We start from the raw sequence: 22,891 nt of genomic DNA, 5'->3' as shown, positions 1-22,891 counted from the left end.
ACAGTTTGTCATCCTTCATTTTGAGAAATAAAGATTTAGTCTTATTCAATTTTCATCATGGTATTAGGAGAGCCATCATCTCACGAGAATTCGATCCCCATATTCTCAAATCCCACTCAGAACCCTTCCTCCCCCACAAATATCCCCTTGATTGCACTTAACATTTCTGCACAAATCAATGACAAACTTACTCCCTCAACCTTCCCACAGTGGCGTGCCCAATTCGAAGCACGTTTAATTGGGTACAATCTTCTTGACTATGTCACCGGAGATAACCCTTGCCCCCATCAAGACGACACCCCCCACATCCTCTATTCAAAAAACCCACTGGGTAAGGCAGGATAAACTCATCTTAAGTACTCCTTGCCTCCACCGCATCAACCATCACTCCCCTCATTTCAGTTGCCAAAACTTCTAAGGAAGCTTGGCAGAAATTAAATATTCTCTATGCTAGCAAATTGCGAACTAGGGAAATGCAACTCAAAGAGGAAATTACATTAATCAAGCGGGGCAATCAGACCATTCAGGAATACCTGCACACTGTGAAGTCCCTTGCCAATGAAATCGCTCTCATAGATCATCACATTTCAAATGATGATCTCACTTTATACATCCTCAATGGCCTTGGTTCAGATTATCGGGAGATCGCGGCACCGATTAGAGCTTGGGAAAAATCGCTCACCTTCGAGGAACTTCATGATCTCCTCGTGGGCCATGAGGCATATCTGCGCCGTCTCGAACTCTCCACACAGCAGTTGCAAGCTACGACGAACTACACGAATCGACATCCAGGTTCGTTTTCATCTTCTGAAAACAAAGGTAACTCCTTTCGGAGTTCCAACAAGTCTCTATATTCTAAGGGGCCTTCGGGTTAATCTCGCCAAACAATGGGCCCTGTGATAGCAAGAAACCCAACAACTTAGGCAAGTTCAATGGGCAGTGACGTTTCCAGCCAAACTGTCAAATTTGTGACCAACTGGATCACATTGCAAAGCAGTGTCCGCGAGTGACTTTTCCCGAAGCTATTGCAAATTGTGTCTCCACCTCTCCAAAGCAGGATACTAAGTGGCTCATTGATTCTGCTGCTTCACATAATATTACGGGTGATTTGGCTAACCTTTCTGTGCATTCCGAGTATGGTGGGACAAATGAAATTGTAATTGGTGACGGTTCAGGTTTGCGTGTTTCACACATTGGTTCTTTGGTTTTTCAATCACCATCACGCACATTTCATTTAAATGATACACTTTGTGTTCTCAGTATCCGTAAAAATTTAATTTATGTCCATCACTTTACAACTCAAAATAAAGTTTTTCTTGAATTTCATCCAACTTTTTTTCTTGTCAACGATCAGACCACGGGGGCGATTTTACTCAAAGGTGCATGTGAAGACGGTGTTTACACGCTTCTGGACTCACTGGTGGACTCTCCCTCCAAAATGGTTGCAAATGTGCATGAGCAGACATCGGTTGATGGGTGGCACAAGCGGCTTGGACATTCATCTCAAAAAATTGTCCACTATCTTATCAAATCTTTTTCTCTTCCAATAAAAAAGACTAAGTGTCTCACATTTGTACTTCATGTTTAATGAATAAAGCCCATTAACAACCATTTGGTTCCACAAGTTTAAAAAGCAATGCACCACTTGATCTCATTTACACCGATGTTTGGTGTCCCGCACATACAATTGGTCTTGATGGTTCCAAATATTACTTGATTTTGGTTGACCATTTTACCAAATATATGTGGTTCTATCCTTTAACAAACAAATCTGACGTAAGTACCATTTTTCCACAATTTAAACACCTTGTGGAATATCGTTTTTAAAGAAAAATCAAATGCCTTTATTCCGATAATGGTGGTGAATTTGTGGCACTCAAAAAATATTTTTCAATTCATGGAATAAGCCACTATACCACCGCCCCTCATACCCCACAACAAAATGATGTCTCCGAGCATCGTCATCGTCATCTTATTGAAACCGGTTTAACCTTATTACAAGATGCTTCTCTACCCTTGTCTTATTGGCCCTATGCTTTCGAAACGGCTATTTAGCTCATTAATCGACAGCCAACATCATTGTTGAACAATAAATCACCATTTGAAGCCTTATTTCAACAACGTCCAAATTATCTCAAGTTAAGAAAATTTGGATGTCTATGTTTTCCCCTAACCCGGCCCTATAACTCAAATAAACTCCAGCCCAAATCACTACCGTGCCTGTTCGTGGGCTATTCCCAAACTCAAAATGCCTTCAGATGCCTTGATCTCCACACAAATCGAATTTATTTTTCTCGGCATGTAATCTTTGATGAAACTCGCAGCCCCCTCCAGTCCCAAGTCACCCGCATTGAATCCTTGCCTTCTACTTTGCCCATCTCGACACTGCCCCTGTCGCGACCGCTGCCAGTGCAGACCGAGCGCACATCGTCTTCTGGTGCATCTTCTGGTAATAGCCCTAATTTTTCTTCTCAACATTTCACAAATTTGCATTCCTGCTCTTCCTTTGCACCACATGAGTCACGCATGAGTGAGTCTACTCACTCTATGGAATCGCCACCCACGAGTACACCAAATCCTTGTGAAACTCTCACTGAGTCAGTAGTTAATAATCCGCCTCCTATGATAACCCGAACCCACACAATGACCACGCGGTCCATGAACAATATCCACAAACCGAATCAGTTAAACTCAGTCACCAAACATCCCATTCCACCCACCATTAAACCAACCTGTGTGACTCACGCACTCCGTGATCCAAAATGGAGACATGTTATGTCTGAAGAACTCACGACCTTGATGAGTCATGGTACGTGGGAATTAGTACCACCTCCTACACACTGCAAACCAGTGGGTTGTAAATTAGGTTTTCCGTGTTAAGAGAAAAACTGATGGGTCTGTTGATCGATTCTAAGCACGGCTTGTTGCCAAAGGGTACAATCAACACCCTAGTTTAGATTACAAGGAGACATTTAGTCCAGTTGTAAAACCAACAACTATAAGAACTGTTCTTTCTATTACTGTTATGCATGGGTAGATTCTAAGACAACTTGATGTCAACAATGCATTCTTGCATGAAATGTTGATTGAAAATGTTTACATGGTTCAACCTCCGGGCTTCAAGAACATGTCTAAGCCTAATCATGTTTGTCACTTACGCAAGGCCATTTATGGCCTAAAATAAGCACCAAGAGCCTGGTACTCGGCTATAAAAAACACCAACATAGAGCTTGGGTTTGTGAATTCTAAGGCAGATTCTTCTCTCTTTATATACAAAACCAGCCCTATCACATGTTTTCTGTTGGTATATGTGGATGACCTGGTCATAACTGGAAATGATCATCAATTTATTGATTCCATAATTGCAAAACTTGGACAATGTTTCTCTTTAAAAGACATGGGACATCTTCATTTTTTTTTGGGCATGGAAGCTATACCTACAAAATTTGGTCTCTTCTTGTCTCAGCATAAGTACATTAGAGATATTCTGTCCAAGAGTAACATGCTCGGTGCTAAAGATGTCTCCACCCCATTGTCAACTACCACAGCTCTTAAACTAATTGATGGCACCAGTTCAGTTGATAGCACCGAATTCAGGAGTGTTATAGGTGCTCTTCAACATATCTCTCTTACAAGGCCAGACATCTCCTTTGCAATGGATAAACTCTCTCAGTTCATGCATAAACCCACTACAACTCACTGGACAGATGCGAAGAGGCTCCTTGATTACTTGAAAAACACAATTTTTCATGGCATTCACATCAGAAAAAACAGTCCATCGACCCTTACAACCTACACGGATGCGGATTGGGCAGGGAACTTTGATGATAGAACTTCAACTTCTGCTTACATAAGTTTCTTTGGAAAAAATCCTATTTCTTGGAGCTCAAAAAAACAGAGGGTAGTTGCTAGATCATCTACCGAGACTGAGTATAGAGCCCTTGCAAATGCTGCTGCCTCTGAGACCATTTGGCTACTTCATCAATTGCTTAAAGAACTCGGTCACCCTCTCTCCACTACACCCAAGCTGCTTTGTGATGATTTGGGTGCTACATAGCTAAGTTTAAATCTAGTCCAGCACTCCCGCATGAAGCATTTTCAAATTGATCTACACATTGTGCGTGATATGGTTCAGAAAGGAACTTTCCAAGTTCATCATGTTAATACACAGGATCAGCTTACAGATCTTCTAACAAAACCACTGTCAAGGCAACGTATGGAACAATTGCGAAACAAGATTGGCCTTGCCGATGACAGCCCTATCTTGCGGGGGTGTATTAAGGAAGATTCCACCAATCAATCAAATGATCAAAAATCTGGTATTAAGGAAGATTTCACCAATCAAGCCAAGGATAAAAAATCTGCCAGCTAGTCGAAAATCAAGCTTGTAACAATTATCATATCTTGGAAATTAATTCTATTAATTTTGTAAAGTCATAACTGTAGCTAGTTTCCTAGAATAGAGCTTGTAAAGTTTCTATTTAAAATGTATACGAATCCTTGTAAAGTAATAGTGCACAATTTGTCATCTTTCATTTAGAGAAATAAAGATTTAGTCTTATTCAATTTTCATCAAGAGAGAGGGTGGTTAGCCATCATCATCATGATCATTGACAATAGCCTCAGTAACTTTAAACCCCGTTGGGGTTTGATTTTCTTTTTCTAGCGTGTCGTTGGCTGGCTTGAATTAATATGTAGAGTTAATCATATTGCATGCACTGACAAGTGTGTGAGATATCATTTTGGTTAACTGAAACTCACCAAGTTTATCGGTTTAAGATCATGTAAATTGGGACTTGGGACAAGTTCTGTCAATGATGCTTGATACAAGTTATGAGAAACTAGCATAGATTGCCTTGGTTTTGTGTGTTTTTCTTTGCATTTGAGTACGCTTCAAAGTGAAGCAGATTGCTAGGTGATGATTCCGGATTTGAATTTCCTAGGATTATTGACCCAACTTTAAAATTTAGAGTGATAGAGATAGACATATGAAGTGAATTCAACATTATTTATAGCTACCAAGTGAATTATTCGGACAATATTAAATATTCAATAAATATGTCTATTTCTCTCTCAGACTCTAGGTTTTGCTTGTTTTTTCTTTTTTTATAACATCGGAGTAATGTTAGGTATAAGTCTAAAATGTACAAGTTTTTTGTAAAAATTTAGGTCCCGTTTTAAAAAAAATGAGTTTTTTCAAACTTTCTCATGGTGTAGTCCACTTTTTTTTTTTTTATTTTTTTAATTTCTTGCACTAAATTTATATATTCAGATCTTGTATATATCAATTCTTGACTCTCGTAACATCATGAGAGTATCTACCGTGTTGCTCGGTAATGTTGAATGGTTGCTCCAAATGATTTTTTAAGGCATCGCGCGGACTTCGACAAGGTGATCCGCTTTCCCCTTATTTGTTTATATTATCCGAAGAGGTTCTTTCTCGCATGATTAATCAAGAGTTCAATTTGGGGAGAATTCTGCCATTTCATCCTAGTGGAGGTTCATTGATTTTTCATTTATTATGCGGACGATCTACTAATTTTTGTAAATGGGGGAAGTGCGTCTATGAGAAAAATTATGGAAGTGTTACATAGATATGAAGTGATGTCTATGAAGTGATGTCGAGATAGCTGATTAATCCAAGTAAGTCTTCATTGTTTTTCTCTAATTCCATTCCAGTTAACAGGAGGAGTAGTTTGAAAATGACTTCAGGATTTGAGAAAGGAAGTTGGCCATGCACATATTTGGGAGTTCCATTATTTGTAGGAGGAATGAAATTAAGGATGTTTGATCCTCTTTTGGCAAAAGTTAAAGAAGAAACTGACAGGGTGGAAAAGCAAAGTGCTCTCTTTTGGAGGTAAAATTGTACTGATTAAGCATGTTTTGAATAGTATGCATATTCACATGCTCTCTGTTTTAAATTGAGCCAAAGGCGTGTTAGCCAAACTTGAGAAGTTATTCTATGATTTCCTTTGGAACTCGTCGGTTGATAACAAAAAAAGGAAATGGATAGCATGAAAAAAAATATGTTTGCCGGTGGAGGCGGGATGGCTTGGAATCAGAAATTTGCATGATGTTCAGGAGTCTTTGATGATGAAATTTGCTTGGAAATTGATTAAAGGGGGTTCCATGTGGTCAAGATTTTTTACTACTAAATACATGGGTAATTCTCATGTGTATTCAGTATTACATTTAAGAAAGGGAACCAGATTCTGGAAGGGTTTAATGACTTTAATGCCAAAAGTGATAAGGAACTCGAAGTGGCTTGTTCGAGATGGACAATGCAGCTTTTGGATGGATAATTGGTTATAAACGGGTCCGTTGATTGATTCAATCTCGATAGTAGGAGTTTTGAATCTGAAAGTTGCAGATGTTTTTGATACTAACGGGCCAAAAGCGCAGGAATTGCAGCAACTGATTCCAGATGCAACGATGAGAATTATTATTGAGTCTGGAATTCAGATTCGGTAGGGGCAAGATGTTTGTGTATGGAAGCATGGGGTAGATGGTAAGTTCACTACAAAATCAGCTTGTGAATTAATTCGACAAAGATGTGAGTTATGTCCTTGGAAAAAATGGTTATGGAAAAATGGGGTACCAAAGAAGATGTCATTTTTCTTATGGCGAGCGAAGAGAAAGGCTATTCCGATGGATGACATTATTTGAAACATAGGTATTCTGATGGTATCGAGGTGTGAATGTTGTACTAAACCTCAACTGGAAACCTCGCACCACATTTTATGTGAGGGAGAAAGAGCTCAAAAGGTATTTTTTGTAAAATCTTATTACATTGATGTATCACATATTAGAAACTGGGAGGGCATGTTGAATATTTGGTGGCAAAAGGCATCTTTGAGTTCACAGGTGGGTTGGCTTAAAGGGTTAATTCCTATTGTGATTTCTTGGAAACTCTGGAAATCTAGATGTGCTGCTAGAATGGAAGGCTTTAGCTTCAAAGTTGAGAATGTGATTCGGGAAGTTAAAGTGGGCTTGAGGAATATTTCTATTAACATGAAGAGGTTCCGGCACATGGGTGGTAAGGATAAAGAAATTCTGGATAATTTAGCTTGTCTGACTTTGCCTATTGCTAAAAAAAAAAAACAGTGTTAATTTTGTGGAGAAAACCAGTGAGAGGGGGGTTAAAGTTAAATGTGAATGGTGGATGTTGTGGTAATCCAGGAGTTGCAGGAGGAGGAGGAATTATTCGAGATTCAAATGGGGATGTGGTTGCTGGTTTCTCCCTTTATTATGGCCATGCTACTAATAATATTGCAGAATATAAACTTGTTTTGGATGGCTTGCGTTTATGTAAACAGTTGAGGTTTTGGGATTTTGTGATTGAGTCGGATTCTTTAGTTATAATACATTGGTTGGCGTAGGGTATTTGTAAATTCTGGTTCCTTTGGGATTATTGAGAAGAGATTAAAATATTAGCTCGGGAAGTGAATGTTCGATTTTGGCACATATTCATAGAGGCAAATATGGTTGCAAATTTTTTGGCAAAACAAGGGACAAGAGGTATGGTGTCGGATTTTTCTGGGTTGGATTCCATTTAAGATTGCATCCGAGGTATTATTCGTATGGACAAACTTGGTATTCCATATGTTAGAACTTAAGCACGTTGGTTTTGTGATATGGGTTTATTCGGGCTGGGCAATTTTATTTGGTGAAGAATTGGGACGTGGTATTTTTTGTAAAGTTTTGTTTAATGGGGGAGGTTACGATATGACACCTGAGTTGATAGAATAAGATGATTATTTGTACGCTTCTCAGGTGATTTGAATTGGTTATTACGGTATTCTTATGTCATAAGTGAGAGTTTTTTAATAATATAGGCTGTGGTCACTCTTGAACATGTGACCTTTGTCTCTTCATAAAAAAGAAAAAAAAAGTGTTCTTTCTCTATATGTTAGATTGGGCCGATTGCCGTGTTTGTGATGGGCCTAACAGATGGCAATCGATATGCCAACTACCAAGTCTTGATAAGCATGACCCATAGTTTTAACATTCTTCATGGCACGATTGAATCCTGTAAAATCTATTAAAGAATGCATCTTCATATGTTATCTCCACAGGTGACATGAATTCATTGATATGGCCAAGAGCCAGCCTGATGGCATACAGTTCTCTCCAAATGGAGAACATGGATTCAAAACCCCCCTATCCACCGTATAAAAAGAAAAAGAAAAAGAATTCATTGATATGGATAATGATGCCAACAATTTGTTAAAACTTTTGGCCGGAAACTATATAAGAAAACATTGGGACAAGTCACAAGATTTTAAAGAGGGAATAACAGGAGAAAGTCATTCAAATCCTGTATGGAATGTTATAAATTTGAAAAATTTTATAAATATCATGAGAATCATTTTGGGCCTATATATCTCCCATAATTTCGGACAAAATATCTGAACAATGAGATGGACATTAAAAAGGTATATCATTTACAAAAACCCTGGCCCAAATGCGCTTAAACATAATTGGACTTGGTGTACTGAGAAATGTGATGGATTTTGATAATGAAATGAAATTAAAGTCGAAGAGTAATATTATATATAGTTTTGAATGTCGTTTAATTTTATTTAAAAAAATAAAATTTATTATTAAAAAATTAATTAATTTTATATAAATATGACATTTACTTATTTTTTTAAATGATTTGTACAGTTTGCGTTTACAAATATTATTTTTATTACTAAAAAGTATATTTTTATTATCATTATTTACTTATTTTCGTACCAATTTAATTTACATCATGAATTCTTAATTTAATAAAAAAAAACTGTTATTTCCTACAGTATTTGATTATAGGCCACGAGAAATGTGGAAATCCAGCGGTTCAAATAAGGCCAATCTGGAATATCCTAGAGGGTCCCACTTTTGGTGGCGCATCAACCTGAGACTTCAAAGCCATCCCACGTGTCGCCACTGTTGATCTCACGGTCCAAAAGCATCCACGCAAACACAAATTTACCTATACTTTTTATTCTGAATAATCAGGTGCGACGAGATTCAGCGTGGTCTTTCCGTGTACCACCAAAAAATCCTCGGGAACGTAGGGTTTATTACTGCTTCTCCCTCCCTTTTGTCTCTTTCTCTTTCGCAGAAGCCGAAAAGCCTCTGCTTTCTCAAAACTTTCCCCCAGAACCCCCTACAGAACAAACAATCGGTAGCGTTTCTGAGCTGAATGCATATACGTATAGAAGGAAAAACCTGTAAAACTCAATAGCTTTTAAATCCAGTTCAGAGGTTGTAATGCCTGACAGCTTAGGAACTAGTATGGGATCCGAAATCCAATCGGATCCTCCATGTGCCTCGGCGAATGGATCCCCGGCTTTGTTTCACAGGAGAATAGAGTTTCACCCGGCGAGGAAGCCCTTTAAGGGATTCGGTAATGGCGGCGGTGGTGGCGATTTCAAGCTTGAGACTCTGAACCCCGGCGGCGGCTCGGACCAACGGCGATCGGGGTCTAACACGGGTCAATCAGGTTTGGCTGGGAAGAAAGGAGATGGGTCCGAGTTTTTGGAGCATGGGTTGGATCCCGAGCTCAGCTTCGGGATTACCGTTCGGAGAATTGTAAGTGGTTCAGTGGGTTTTCATGGTTTTGGGTTTGTTTAGCTGGTTTTGGAGAGTGTGTAGACTTAAGATTGATATATTTCTTGGAATTAGTCTCTGCTCTTCATTATTTAGTGGGTGCTCCTAGTTTCTTTTTAAAGCTTTCTTGTCCAATTTGTTCTTGCTTCAACTTTGTGGTGTTTGGTATCGATTACTTCCAATTTTAGTGGTGTATAAAATTTCCCGTTCTCAAATTTTTACGCATTTGCCATCTTTGTTATATTTGTTATCATGAATCATGATATTTTATTTAAAATTTCTGAATTTATGCCATTAGTTTGCTTGGGTTTCGACTTTTTCTTGTTTTGATTTGTCTAAAAAGTAAAAGTTATCCGGTAGCTCAGCTCTGGTTTGAATAATTTCAGGGTGCTGGCCTGCAAAATCTTGGAAATACTTGTTTCCTCAATTCAGTGTTGCAGTGTCTAACGTACACAGAGCCTTTAGCAGCATACCTGCAGAGTAGCAAGCATCAAAATTCTTGTGAGTGATCCCCAGCACCTTTTGTTCCCAGAGAATGCCCTTGACTGAAACGGATTTATTTCTCCTGTTTATTTGTACTATATGTATTTATGAATTTTGTACATGCATGTTCTAACACTCGCTTCCTTAGTGACCCGTGCATAAGGATGGGTGGTTCTATGTTAAAAGTATTTTTGAAGTTTAGGATGTCTATTTGATAAAATCTAAAAAAGTTTATATGCTTCCATAACCAGTGAAATTGAAGGAATTGAATGAAATAATTTTACTTATAAAAATTACTAGTGAGATTATTTTCCATTATATGACGAAGATTATGTGTGAAGATTCTTTTTTCGACTATTTGGACTGTTCTTACTCTAGTGACTTCTAAAGAGTGGCTTATGCGACAGTTGGACGTCAAAAAATGCCTTTCTTCATAGCTTTCTTGACGAAGAGTTTTATATGAAGCGACCTCTGGGTTTTATAGATCTTACCCACTTCCAATATCCTCTCCCTTCTCTCTATTCGTTCAATCATAATATAAGTCTTCGAGTCACTTAAGAAGCCATTGAAAGAACAGTGTGCTGATGCACTCCATCATTTGGTCTTGTATCTCTGTTCTCATTTTCTACTTTTTTGGCTTGTAATATCTTAAGTATGAGTTAATATATGCCTAAATTCTAGTTATATCACTTATCCATTATTGCACTTGTACCTTGAACTCTTGATCTCAATTCTGAGGCTGTTTGAGAAGGATATGATCTGACCATAAGGCTTCTGGTGTGGTGTGTTCATTTATGAGTTATATTTGACTAATTGCACTCATTAGATAGTAGGCCCCGATTGGATGTTGGGATGAGATGATCTCATCCCAACATCCAAACACCACTCAAATACAAATACTTTTCAATTTTAAATCTTCAACTTTTTCATCTTGTCTTTACCTAATCATTACAACTTTCTCAAACATAAAAACAAAGCACAAAAAGCAATTCAATTTTTTTAAATCCCAAAACAAAAATAATATTAAAAAATTATATTCTAACAATATTTTAACTTTATAATATTTTTATTCAACATTTTTCTCCCTCCTTTCCCAAAATCCCATAAAACATCTTAACTCAAACCATTTGACTACTATTCACAAACCATTTGACTACTATTCATAGATTTATCATCTCATCTCAACATCCAAACGAGGCCTAATGGCCTTAACTCATTCGTTCAACCACTAACTTACTTTCCTAAGAAGTGCAAGTAGTATTTCATATAGACTTTTAATTTCTTAAACATTTTGAAGTGACTATGCCTGTTGGTTATGCATTACTCTTCAAGTTTCACAGTTTAAAACTTATTTTTATGGGTTGATACTTTCAGCATAGGCTATCAACATGCTAACCTAAGTATCAACCTTTACTGCAGGCCAAGGATTTTTTTTATACTACTAACTGATCTGAATCCACAAAAAACCCAAGAATTGTATGGTAGACCTACATTTTCTTTGTTCTTGAAGGCTCGAGGACTCTTTTCCAATCGCTAATTGCAATTTTGATCAAGAATTCATGCTATTGTGCATGCGCTCACTTGGACTGGAAAGAGTTAGCTGCAGATTAATATTTGAACTCTTATCGGCTATTTAATTCTGTTAACTTAACTCCAAGATTTATGCTTTTTGTCTGACGAGAATGCCTCTGCAAATAAGGTTTTCAATCTCAATTTAATAAATTATTGTGTTTTTTACAGATTTCTTACAAGCTAATTCTTTTCTAGACTTCTATGGAAAATTGCCATGGTTTTTGTCCATTATATTAGATTCATTGGCCCACTATGGCCATTGGTCCTAGAACTTGGGTGGTTAATTACATGCCATTTCTAATTTCATTTGTTGTTTGATGAAGGTCATATTGCTGGATTTTGTGTTTTATGTGCCATCCAAAAGCATGTCAGCTGTGCTCTACAATCAACTGGGAGAGTATTAGCACCTAGCGATTTTGTCAGGAACTTGCAATGTATCCTTGTTCTTATATACAAGGATTAATGGATGGATACGTTTGGTGAAAGTGTTTTTGCTTCTGGGAATTCATATCTTAATTGATTCAACTGCAACAGTCGGTTTTCTAAAGATTACTTTTAAGTAATTATTAATGCTTTGTTTGAGAAAGAAAAAAACCTCATATTGGTCCTGAGGTCCAACCAATTAAGTTTTTGTTAAGAGTTTAAAGGATAAACAGTTAGTTCTTGATTTTATTGAGATACAGCTTTTTTTTTTTTTTTTTTTTGCATTTGAACTGTGTTGGAATTTGTACCTCCTGACCACACAATTAGGCATATCACGGAATTTCCGGAAAGCTAGACAAGAGGATGCACATGAGTACATGGTAAATTTGCTGGAATCAATGCATAAATGTTGCTTACCTTCTGGAGTGCCTGGTGAATCCCCTAGTGCTTATGAGAAAAGTTTGGTGCACAAGATATTCGGAGGTCGCCTTAGGAGTCAGGTAACTTAATCTTGATACCTGGTAGAATGTATTGACATTCTGTAATGAGTGACTAGATGCCTTCGGAACTGCTTTTGAAGTTTCAATGCTTTTGGATGTGTTTCCTGACAAGGTTGGAAAATTTTTTATTTATATTTTTGACCATTTTTCCTTGTTGCTTCCCCAGGTTAAATGCTTGCAATGTTCTTATTGCTCCAATACGTTTGATCCATTCTTAGATTTAAGTCTTGAAATAGTCAAGGCAGATTCCTTGCATAAAGCACTTGCAAACTTCACTGCTGCAGAGCAGCTAGACGGAGGAGAGAGGCAATATCAGTGTCAACGATGCAAGCAGAAAGTTAGGGCTCTCAAACAGCTTACGGTCCACAAGGCACCATATGTCCTAACTGTTCACTTGAAGCGGTTTCATGCTCACGATCCTGGGCAAAAGATTAAAAAGAAGGTTCATTTTGGTTGTACATTAGATTTGAAACCCTTTGTCAGTGGTTCCTATGTAAGTGAACTTATTTTTATTGCAAGTTTCTTTTCCCCTAGATTTCATAGGCATAGTAGCCTTTGTTTTAATTATTGGCATCTGGTATTTTAATGAATATTATATTTAAAAAAATTCCGATGGAAAAAAAATTATTTTGCCTCCAGCAAAGAGCGGAATTGGAGTGAAACTGAGTTTAAACAAAGGAGAAATTTTCCTTGGGGAAAGTATTGTGAAAGGAGGAAATGGGTATTGAATGTGGAATGTTGGGAAATATGGGGAAGCTTGGGGCAAAGCCAGTCACGAATCAAGAATTATGCCAAGATATTAATTTGTTCAGAGAAAGTTTATCAAATAATTTTTGTAAGAGTAATGCTCTTCATCATCGTAATCGTTGTCGTCCCTAGTCAGACTTGGTAATGTCGCACAATTCAAGTGGGTGCCATTTTAAGTGGTTGATAGAAAAAGCCACTGGAAATGTGATACATCACCATGTGTGATTGAGGATGACAAAACTTGGATGAAGAGTAGCAGTGCGCTTTTTTTTTAATCCCTTTATTTTCACGAGTGCCTCCAAGTGGCATCTACTTCCCCCCTAACCAAGAGTTTTGTTTCAGTCACCGGTTCAGAGTGTTGGGGTTCAGTCACTAGTTCAGTTTAGTAAGTGCACAAATGATGTACATGTAAAAAAAAAACTGAAACCCACTACGTTGATTGTGAAAAGAGGCAGCAATGACATAGAGGGAAGATGCCAGCTGTTATGGCTCTGGATGTATATTTTAATTTTCAGTATCTGATTACTGATGCCGTTAATGGAAAACCTGCTTTGTTGGAAGCAGGAAGCAAGTCTAGTTTCCAGATTGTTGTAGTAAATGCATGATGCTGCCTTATGTTCCAACAGTTTTCAGGTCACATTGTACATAATATATATTTGACATTTTGTTTCTTATACTTCACAGGATGGAGATCTGAGGTATACTCTTTATGGTGTTTTGGTCCATGATGGTTGGAACACCCATTATGGACATTATTCTTGCTATGTTCGCACTTCAAATGGCATTTGGTACTATCTCAACGACAATCAGGTAAGCTATCAATTAGTCCATTTCTGATTAGATAAAACCACTCTTTGGTGATATTACAAATATAGTAGAAAGGTACCAAATCTGCGTTATTCAAACCTAGATTATACAATTAGCTTCACTTCACAACCAAATACTAAATATGGGCACCTGATTGTTGTCTTTGAGATGAATTTCTCATGAATTTTTGCAATTCTTCTGTGACAGGTTGCCCCAGCCAGTGAGAAGAGAGTTCTAGAACAGCAAGCTTACATGCTGTTTTATGTTCGTGACAGAAGAAATATTATTCCAAGGAAAATCCCCACTGATGTTGCTCATAAAGAGAATTTGAAAGGAAACTCTAATGGAAATAGAACATCTTCCAGTTTCAACCAAGGCTTAAAGGAGATAGTTAAGAATGGTCCAGTTGAGAATCGGTTAAGTGGTGCAACCTCTGCTACTGCTGTTCCTCGGAATGATGTGTTAAATGTTGGTCCACATGGGACACCCCTTACTAAGGAAGAATTAGTACAAAAAAATAATTGCCTGATAATTACCGAATGCTCAGTGCTGGAAAAGGGTTCTGTACCAGAACCTGTCTTAAAGTTGCCATTATCAAACACTCCACAGGAAACACTTCCTGTTACTGACCCAAATTCAAGAGAATGCTCGTCAGTATCAGCTCCATCTGGTGATGGTGGGGCTCCTGATATTGAAAAGACAGCTAAAGGCATTATTAATGATCATAAAGAGCATGGAGATTCAAGGAAAGATATGAGAGTCTCGGTTGCAAAATTACCTACCTTCAGTGATCCCCAAAGCTCTTCTACTGCTAAACTTGTCAGAGAGGAGACCTCTCAGAAGGTCAGTGGATGTTTCTTTACGCATGCTCCTTAGGGTCCTTACCAGTCCGGTGGGCAGATATAATTTTAACCTTGTTCCAACTGATCTGTTACATGTTTTATTCGCCAGATTAATCACATTTTACATGTAGCACCATCACAAAATCTTAATGATAAGAAATTGAATACAATGGACCCTGTAAGTACACCAAAAAAGGCCTTGAAAATGGTCGGGTATTCATTAGTCTGAACAAGTATTGATTTTTTATTCTTCAATTTTTCCAGGTTGGGAATACATCCCATGAAGGCACTATTGGCAATTCACTGGTTGAGAATGCTGGTGTTCCGGTTCAAAAAATAGTGCTTGATGGGTCAGTGAAATTGTGCTCATCAATGAAGAGAAATGGATCACAGAAACAAGCTCTTAATTGCAAACATCACAGAAAACTGAAAAAGAAGCCAGTGAAATGTCGGGCAGCGAGCATGCAGCTTAATTCACACTTCCTTTTCCAGGCATCGTTGAGTTTGTGGAAGAAGAAAAAGCACAAAAGAAACAAAAAACACACTTTAGATGTGAAGAATATTAACAGAGAAAACTTGTTTGACATGGATTGTATCTCAACTGATCTGGGGCCGTCTACGTCTGAGATTACCAGGAAAATTACCTCAAGTTTAGCTCAACCTCTGAGAAAAAGGACCAAGTCTGGTTCAAAAGAGGGAGCTAGTAATGCTGCTGCCAAGGATTTAATGAAGATGGAAGATATGATAAATGATGAATGTAGACAAAGAATGGATCAGAGTGGAACTGTGCTTGCCACTGATAAGCAATTGGAGAAGAGCTCTAGCTCTAGCTTGGTAGCAGATCAGTGGGAAGCAGGACGATTAGATGGTCTGAAAGAAGGAAAAAGAAAAGTAATGCAGAATGGTTTGATGAGTATGCTCACCCGAGGTCTGGAGGAGACAGTTGGTAAGAGATTTTTCATGTAGTTATCTTTCCAGCACTCATCTGGAAAGATACGTAATTTTGAGCTTGGTGCTACTGCTTAAAATTCTAAAGTGGTGCCTATAGACCAAACTTACATTAATTTCTGACAAATAAGAGGCCCTAGCAAGTGGCAATGCATGCTTTAAGTTTATAAGACTTTTTTATAAGGAAAATTCTATGCACCATACTATCATCCCACTAAGTATGATGTGTCACATATATCACCATTAAATGATCATTTATTGCATGCTTCTTTTTCATCTAATGTTGATAAATGTGCCACATATTGTATGATCAAAATAAGATGAGAGTGTGGTGTATAGCATTACTCTTTTTATAAAGAAGGAAATTTTATTGAGTCATGAAGGGGTGCTAAAATTTATGTACATAGGAGGTATCCAGGAGAAAGTACCCCTTAGGGTAGAAGAAATTAGGTTTATATAACATACTCTGGATTTGTCTTTGTTCTTCTTTTTCCAAATAGGAAATGGGATATTCTATTCAAGTGAAGGTCTGTTTGGGATTCACTTATTTGGGATCTGTATCTTGGCATATTCCCAAGTCCATGCTGGTTTTGCCATCATTCTTTTCCCTATAGCTCTCAATTGCTCAACTTCAAATATGGTGGATCAGTCTCAATTCTATAGCATGCTGATCATTGTTCTTTGGTCTTAATCTGTTGATTGCAGTTGCTCAGTGGGATGGGATAGAGTTGCCTACATCTCAATCTGTAGCATCAAATGGGATGGGTAAAATCAGCATCGGCTACATACCAGATGAATGGTAAGCTGGATTGTCACTTATTATGCTAGTTTTTCTCAAGTTAAAGAAATGAATTCACTGACCATAAATCACTATGAAGTCATGCTCATTCTTGAACTTGACTGCTTGAGAACATGGAGCTTAAGCACATAAAAGCTGTATCGGTGATGCCTTGATGAACTTAAAAGAGTTATGAAACCCTTACCTGATGTGTCATCCAGTTTCCTACCCTGTTGTTAGGCTTAGGTTAAAACTTTTGAACGCAATTTGGACACTGAACACTGGGATGGTTGGGTCCTATGCATTGCCTTAACTGCTCAGAGGATGCAAAGCCTTAAATTTGTGTTCGAAATCTTTATCTTTTGCTGATGGATTTTGAGTTCACATGGTTGGAAGGAGATGTCATACAGAATGAGTTTTTGAAAACAGTGGCTGAGGAGTTTGGATTTGATGTAGCTGTTGAGGTTGATGTGGTGTTTGCTTAGAATTGGCAGTGAGTTTGGCAGGTGGATTTGGGCTAGTGGAGACTGGTGTTGGGGATTTTTAACCTAATTTGGCCATAGGTCGAGGGTTGTAGTTGGGAGGAAGTACTTTGCAGTAGAGGTGGGTGGCAGTGGCAGTGGCAGAGTTAATGCCATAACCTAGGGCAGTGAGCAGTGATATTACTGAAGAGGAGAGAGAATGCTCACATTATTTGTAGTCACTTTTAATTAGAATTTTTTATATGTTAGCTTAATTGAAATTGTAGTCATCTTTGATGGGGTTTGGTTGAATGGCTCAACTCGACTGCCTGCAAATTCAAACTGAGCTATATCACATATGATTTTAACTTGAGTTATCCATTTTTCAATATCTGCAGGGATGAAGAATATGACAGGGGAAAGAGAAAGAAGGTTAGGCAGTTTAAGCATACTTTTGGTGGACCAAATCCTTTTCAAGAAATCGCCACCAAGAAAACACAAACGAACAAGACTAAAGTGGACCGATCTAGCTCAGGAAATCAGCCATTCAGGATATGAAGAAAGACTAGATTGATATCAGTGAAGTGTAAGCCTGACTCATTTGTTTGCCTGGGGCAATTGGTGTATTGTTAAGCAGAAATTTTAAGGAGAGTGCTAGAGCTGATCTTATCCTTTCCGTGAATTGTTTGTTAGGGAGAGGGAGATTTGGGGGGATTTTTTGTATTGGACTTATTCCTCTCGGAACATTTCTCATGTTGGAAGACTTTATTATCTGAACAGGTTTTATGTTCGAGAAATGATCAAGTTCTTTTTGCTAATATAACTGAATCTTGGAGTTATTTCCGAAAGTTGTAGTTACTTCCATTTTATTAGTTTTTAGTTGTGTTATGGATCATAAATTGCTGTTTTTTACTTTCTAGGGGCAATTTGAATTGGAAATGTTTTGGCATCGATTTTCTGGGGTATCCATCTTGGATATTTGAGACCTGTTATTTGGCATTTTCCTTTCATGCATGCTCCCAATGTGCGTAATAGGATCTTTCCAGTTTATTGTTTGGTTGGAGAGAATGGAAAAAAAGTGTGAAAAAAATTAAAAATGAGAACCAAAAAATTCATAAACTTGTCTCCAGAAACAAGTTCTACCTATTCAAATTTTAAACTTCTTCCTCCTTTTATTATCTTGTGAAAGGAGCCTTGGACTCCTCTCTCCCATCTCCATCATCTCAAGGATCTTTCCTCCCAAACAAACAAGAATTGAATATGGGTGTCTGGTCTTTTGGGATTGTCAGAGACAAGTGCAACCCAATGGATGTCCGTGCTTCTTCAGTATTATATAGAAACAACATCTTATTGTAAAAAGATCAAAATCAATAACAGAATGAACGACATAAAGTCCAAAACCAGCATTAAATTTGCCTGTGGCTCTCCAAAGCGTCCAACCAGGCACAGTTAATACACCCAAGTTTTCTTTAAGGCTGTACCTTGTAGTTCACATGCGAGTCTCAGACATTGCTGTCCCCAGACCTACTATTTCTCGTGTTTCACCTCCCCATAAAACTTGGAATTACCTTGTTCTTACGTTATTTCATACACTCAAAAGAGCATGTTGGTTTGAATTAATATGGATATAATTATGTTTTCCTCTCACCTCTTATGGCTGCCTATGATACTCTTTAATTATTTGATCAAATTAGATGATCTAATGCAGAAACAGATAGACACAGTATTAAATATTAGAAAAATCTATCTATTATTATTTTTGTTATCACCCTCTCAACATTCTTTGACGTGAAATTAAATAATAGGTCTACAAGTAAAATATAATAAACAGCCTCCAATAATTTAATATCATATCATGAGATGATGAGAAGATAATTATAAAAGGGATAATAAAGAGCATCACTCTTAAATATTTATATGAAATTCACGCTGCTTGAAAATATTATAAGGACAACATTAAGCTTTGTTTGGTTACTAAACATATCTCAACTCATCATTACAACTTTTTCAGATTCCAATAGAAAATATAATAAATAATTCAACTTTTTTAAATTCTAAAATAATAATAATATTAAAAAATAATATTCTAACAATATTTTATCATCTCAATTCAATTCAACTCAACTCAACTCAGTTCAACATCTAAATACAGCCTAAATATTATAAAACTCACGTAATGTATCTTTCTCTAAAATTAAATCATCCAATTTGATAACTAGTAGGACAATTTTGGACTAATCATTAATCTGAACAACATTTACTCACAGTCCACACACGAAGTGAAAATCCATGTATATATATATATATATATATATACGCACTAGAAAATGGAACCTATCTAACCTCATTAATCTAAATAATATAAAAATAAGGTTTGATTTTTTAACTTTTAAATGTTATCTGTCCCTTGAATAAAAAAATAAAAAGTATTATCTGTCCCTTATTTATTAGAGTATCTTAGCACATTCTTGGAGGTAGCATACGTTTTTTTATATAAATGTTTGGTCACTTCACAGTAAATACAACCATAAAGCACTGCCTACTACAGTTGCAGAGCCCCTAACAAAGTTTTTGACCCTCATTTAAAATGAAGACAAATTTAAGACAGTTTGTTTACTATTGTTCTGTTCTGGTCCTGCTAACGAGAAACATATCTTACTAAGATGAACAATGAAGACACAGTTTAATAAATCTATAGGATTTATTTTGTGTTTTTTTTTTTTTTTTCTAAATTTTAAGTATAAAACTTTAGAGAAATAACCTTAATTCATCTTATGATCTCAATTATTTTCTTTTACGGATCGAGAAATTTATTAACTTTCCCTTATTTCAACATCTTGGAGAGTTTGAGTTTGAAGCAATATTTTATTTATTTATTTATTTTAAAATTGTTTCTTTTTGTTTTTGTGAGTACCCCTCCAATGCTTTGCAGCAAAATAATTAGCTTTAAATTAGGAGTATCTCTTGAGATCCAACCACACTTGACAAAACCCAAATAAGCCATGGGCTTGATTGACACTGGAATTTGCAAATTCAAAAGTTGAAACCTAACACACCAACTGCCAAAACAATTTGCAAAGCAACCAAAGATAAAGAAAAAGAAGAGGTCTTATCTATGAATTACCAAACAATAGCCACAATTCTGAGTCTTTTTCTTGTCATGGATCCTAGTACATGCAGGTATGGTAATGCTAAAAGCTAAATCTTTGACTTTTGTTATCAAACTTTGTTTGAAGATTAAGCTTGCTGGGATCTGATCTGATGATTAAGAGAGATATATAAGAGAATAATATAAATGATATGTGATGTTTAATTATGAACACTGATTATGTCGGTTGATTATTTCTTACTCCTCAGTCCTCAATCCTCAATCAATGCAAATCATTACAAGACTCAATGCTTCTTCCTCCCCACTTCCTTTGCTGTCGGGTTTGGCGTGCTGAACTCTCTCTCTCTCTCTCTCATATTTTTAAGACTTTACTAAATATCATTGTTTAATGCAGATTGCAGACACCTTGTATATGATGAAAGGGACACCTTCCCATGTGCAATGACCTCTAACTCCTGCTAAATATCATGATTCTCTTGCGCAGGAAAAGGGTCATTCTCAACTTTTCAGGCCCCCTGATCATGTGCATGACGTGGGTAATCTGTGTTTATTACAAGGAAGGTGCGCAAGTTATTAATGATGCAGAGATTAATCATTATTCATCTCATAACCCATTATTTTGCATCCACAAAGTCTTAAAAAGAAAATTACAGGAAAGAGGTGGAGACAGAAGGGTTGTGGGGGCCAACTCAATGATCAAGGCCATAGAGTAGAGCCCTATTTCACATTTGATGGGAACTTATACAGTATGGATTGTTTAGATGATTCAACATGATCAGATGAACACGACACACAATTCTCTTTCTTTGTTTTTTAATCTGTTGTGGATGCCCCACTCCCAGATAAATTGATTCAAGATCACTGTCATGGTCCCTTGAATCTACACTCGTCTGGCCCCATCATATGGTAGTCCTGCTATGCTATGATTAGAGGGAAAAAAGAAAACAAATGTCCACTTGGAAGAAACTTTTTTCAAGGGTTTAAGTCAACAAAATACATTTTCCTACCAGCATTCGTATCTAATCCATAGAAATCTCCACTATAATATAAATATAAATAATCAACATTACTCGTTATCAACCAGACAATTAAGTGGAAGAAAAGGTTGATTTTATGGTCTTTCAGTTGCAGATTGTAGACGCATCATATAAAGTGTTTCTGTAGGGGAATAGAATATGCATGCTGCCGTATTTAAATGCAATTTAAGAGAATTTTAAATGGTTTTTGCTATCCAGCATTTCAAACTAAACATCTTGGGCAAGATCTCTTCCATATTATTTTAGCTATTTTTTCTTCCCACATGTTGGACTATAGAACCCCATGAATGATAAAAATTAGTAATACATTTTTTTCTGCCTTCTCCCATAATCAGAGGATATCTACCTCAATTGAACTACTATGCATAAAATGGAAGCATCTTTTATTTTCATCAAAATGAAAAAACTTCCTCAAATATTTGCTTGAGGCTTTGAGAGTTTTAAGTAAGAAGAGGTAAGATACATAAAGTGAGTCTACTCAAATAGATAATAATAAATAGCATTTATCATTTTTTTTTTCTAAGCAAGCAAGCATATCATAGATAAACTAAGGGGTTCAAGATACAAGATTCAATGGGGTGTGAGTCTCCAATAATCATCCCAAGACCAACAAATACAATACAAGCGAAAAAAAAAAAAAAAAAAGAGATCTGGAGTCAGAAGTTTGGCTTCCACCCATTTCCCACAAAGGGAAGCCGCTTGAAGCAGTTTTTACATGGTTTGATAAACAAACTATAAGACTACAACTAGAAGCCACAGTGAAATGATGTGTGCTGCATTTTGCTGGGTTGGACTGTCTGAAGTAGATTTTAACAACCACTTTATCTTGATCCTTGGTTAGGGAAAGCAGGAATATAGGAAATTAACAACCGGAAAATGAATCTAATCGCCAGCGAAAGACTGCCATTGGCTGTGGAGGTGCTTGTAGCTCATGCGCCACCTTGGCAGTAAAGTATAGGTCTAATCTAATAGATCCAAAGCCGTTGACTCCGATGGTATCTCGCGTGGTGACAATAGACCTCCCATGGCGCAACGACTCGTGAGTCTTACACGCAGTGTGAGCCATGTGTAAGACATATGCGCCGCTCTTTTGGTTAGTTTTCTTCTGTTGTATAACAGATAAGCGGCTGGAGAATCTGATGGTGGGGTGCATGGCGGTCGTAGGAAGCCAGGAGATAGCAGACCGATGTATTTTTGTACTATGGGCGGAAAACTAAAGGAAAGCCAAAAAAAAAAAACTTTGGATAGGTCTTGCGAAGGTCATATAGGGGGAGGGAGGGTGGAGTTGACTCTCCACCTGCCTTTGGTTGGAGGAAAGGGGGTTATACTGAAAACAACGGTGGGAAGATAGAGTTTTACTATGTACTAGCAAGTTTGCGTACCAATTTGTATACTAATGTTGTTGTATTCATATTCTAAATTTAAATTAGTACTGTTTTCAATAAAATCTACTTTCTGACCAATCATATTAAATAAGTGTGCGTATTAATACGTATAATCACTTATAATTAAATTTTTTCGAAAGGATATATCGGCTGAAAAGAGAAAGGAGAAGACCTCAACTCTCTTATACTTGTGAGTATTGAATTT

At 37.1% G+C, this 22,891-nt stretch overlaps 1 protein-coding gene across 1 annotated transcript; it reads left to right on the top strand.

Annotated features, from left to right (window-relative positions):
* Nucleotides 1-9,088: 9,088 nt before the first annotated feature.
* LOC108993150 (ubiquitin carboxyl-terminal hydrolase 23-like) lies at nucleotides 9,089-18,003 on the top strand. The gene is made up of 10 exons (XM_018967938.2): nucleotides 9,089-9,576; nucleotides 9,981-10,095; nucleotides 11,973-12,083; nucleotides 12,400-12,572; nucleotides 12,739-13,065; nucleotides 14,004-14,129; nucleotides 14,334-14,969; nucleotides 15,233-15,914; nucleotides 16,622-16,715; nucleotides 17,554-18,003. Exons 1-10 carry the CDS (start codon nucleotides 9,256-9,258, stop codon nucleotides 17,711-17,713), a joined length of 2,745 nt encoding a protein of 914 aa, XP_018823483.1. The 5' UTR covers nucleotides 9,089-9,255; the 3' UTR covers nucleotides 17,714-18,003.
* The last annotated feature ends 4,888 nt before the right edge of the window (nucleotides 18,004-22,891 follow it).

The sequence above is a fragment of the Juglans regia genome, chromosome 15 (genome assembly GCF_001411555.2).
Source record: "Juglans regia cultivar Chandler chromosome 15, Walnut 2.0, whole genome shotgun sequence".
Lineage (NCBI taxonomy): Eukaryota > Viridiplantae > Streptophyta > Magnoliopsida > Fagales > Juglandaceae > Juglans > Juglans regia.
This window is presented reverse-complemented; position numbering and strand designations above follow the sequence as displayed.

Bases quoted from the DNA above. Each gene is read 5' to 3' on its own strand.
- LOC108993150 (XM_018967938.2), top strand. From the start codon at position 9,256: ATGCCTGACAGCTTAGGAACTAGTATGGGATCCGAAATCCAATCGGAT. The intron at 12,573-12,738 runs GTAACTTAATCT...TTGCTTCCCCAG, and splicing joins GAGGTCGCCTTAGGAGTCAG to GTTAAATGCTTGCAATGTTC. The intron at 16,716-17,553 runs GTAAGCTGGATT...CAATATCTGCAG, and splicing joins GGCTACATACCAGATGAATG to GGATGAAGAATATGACAGGG.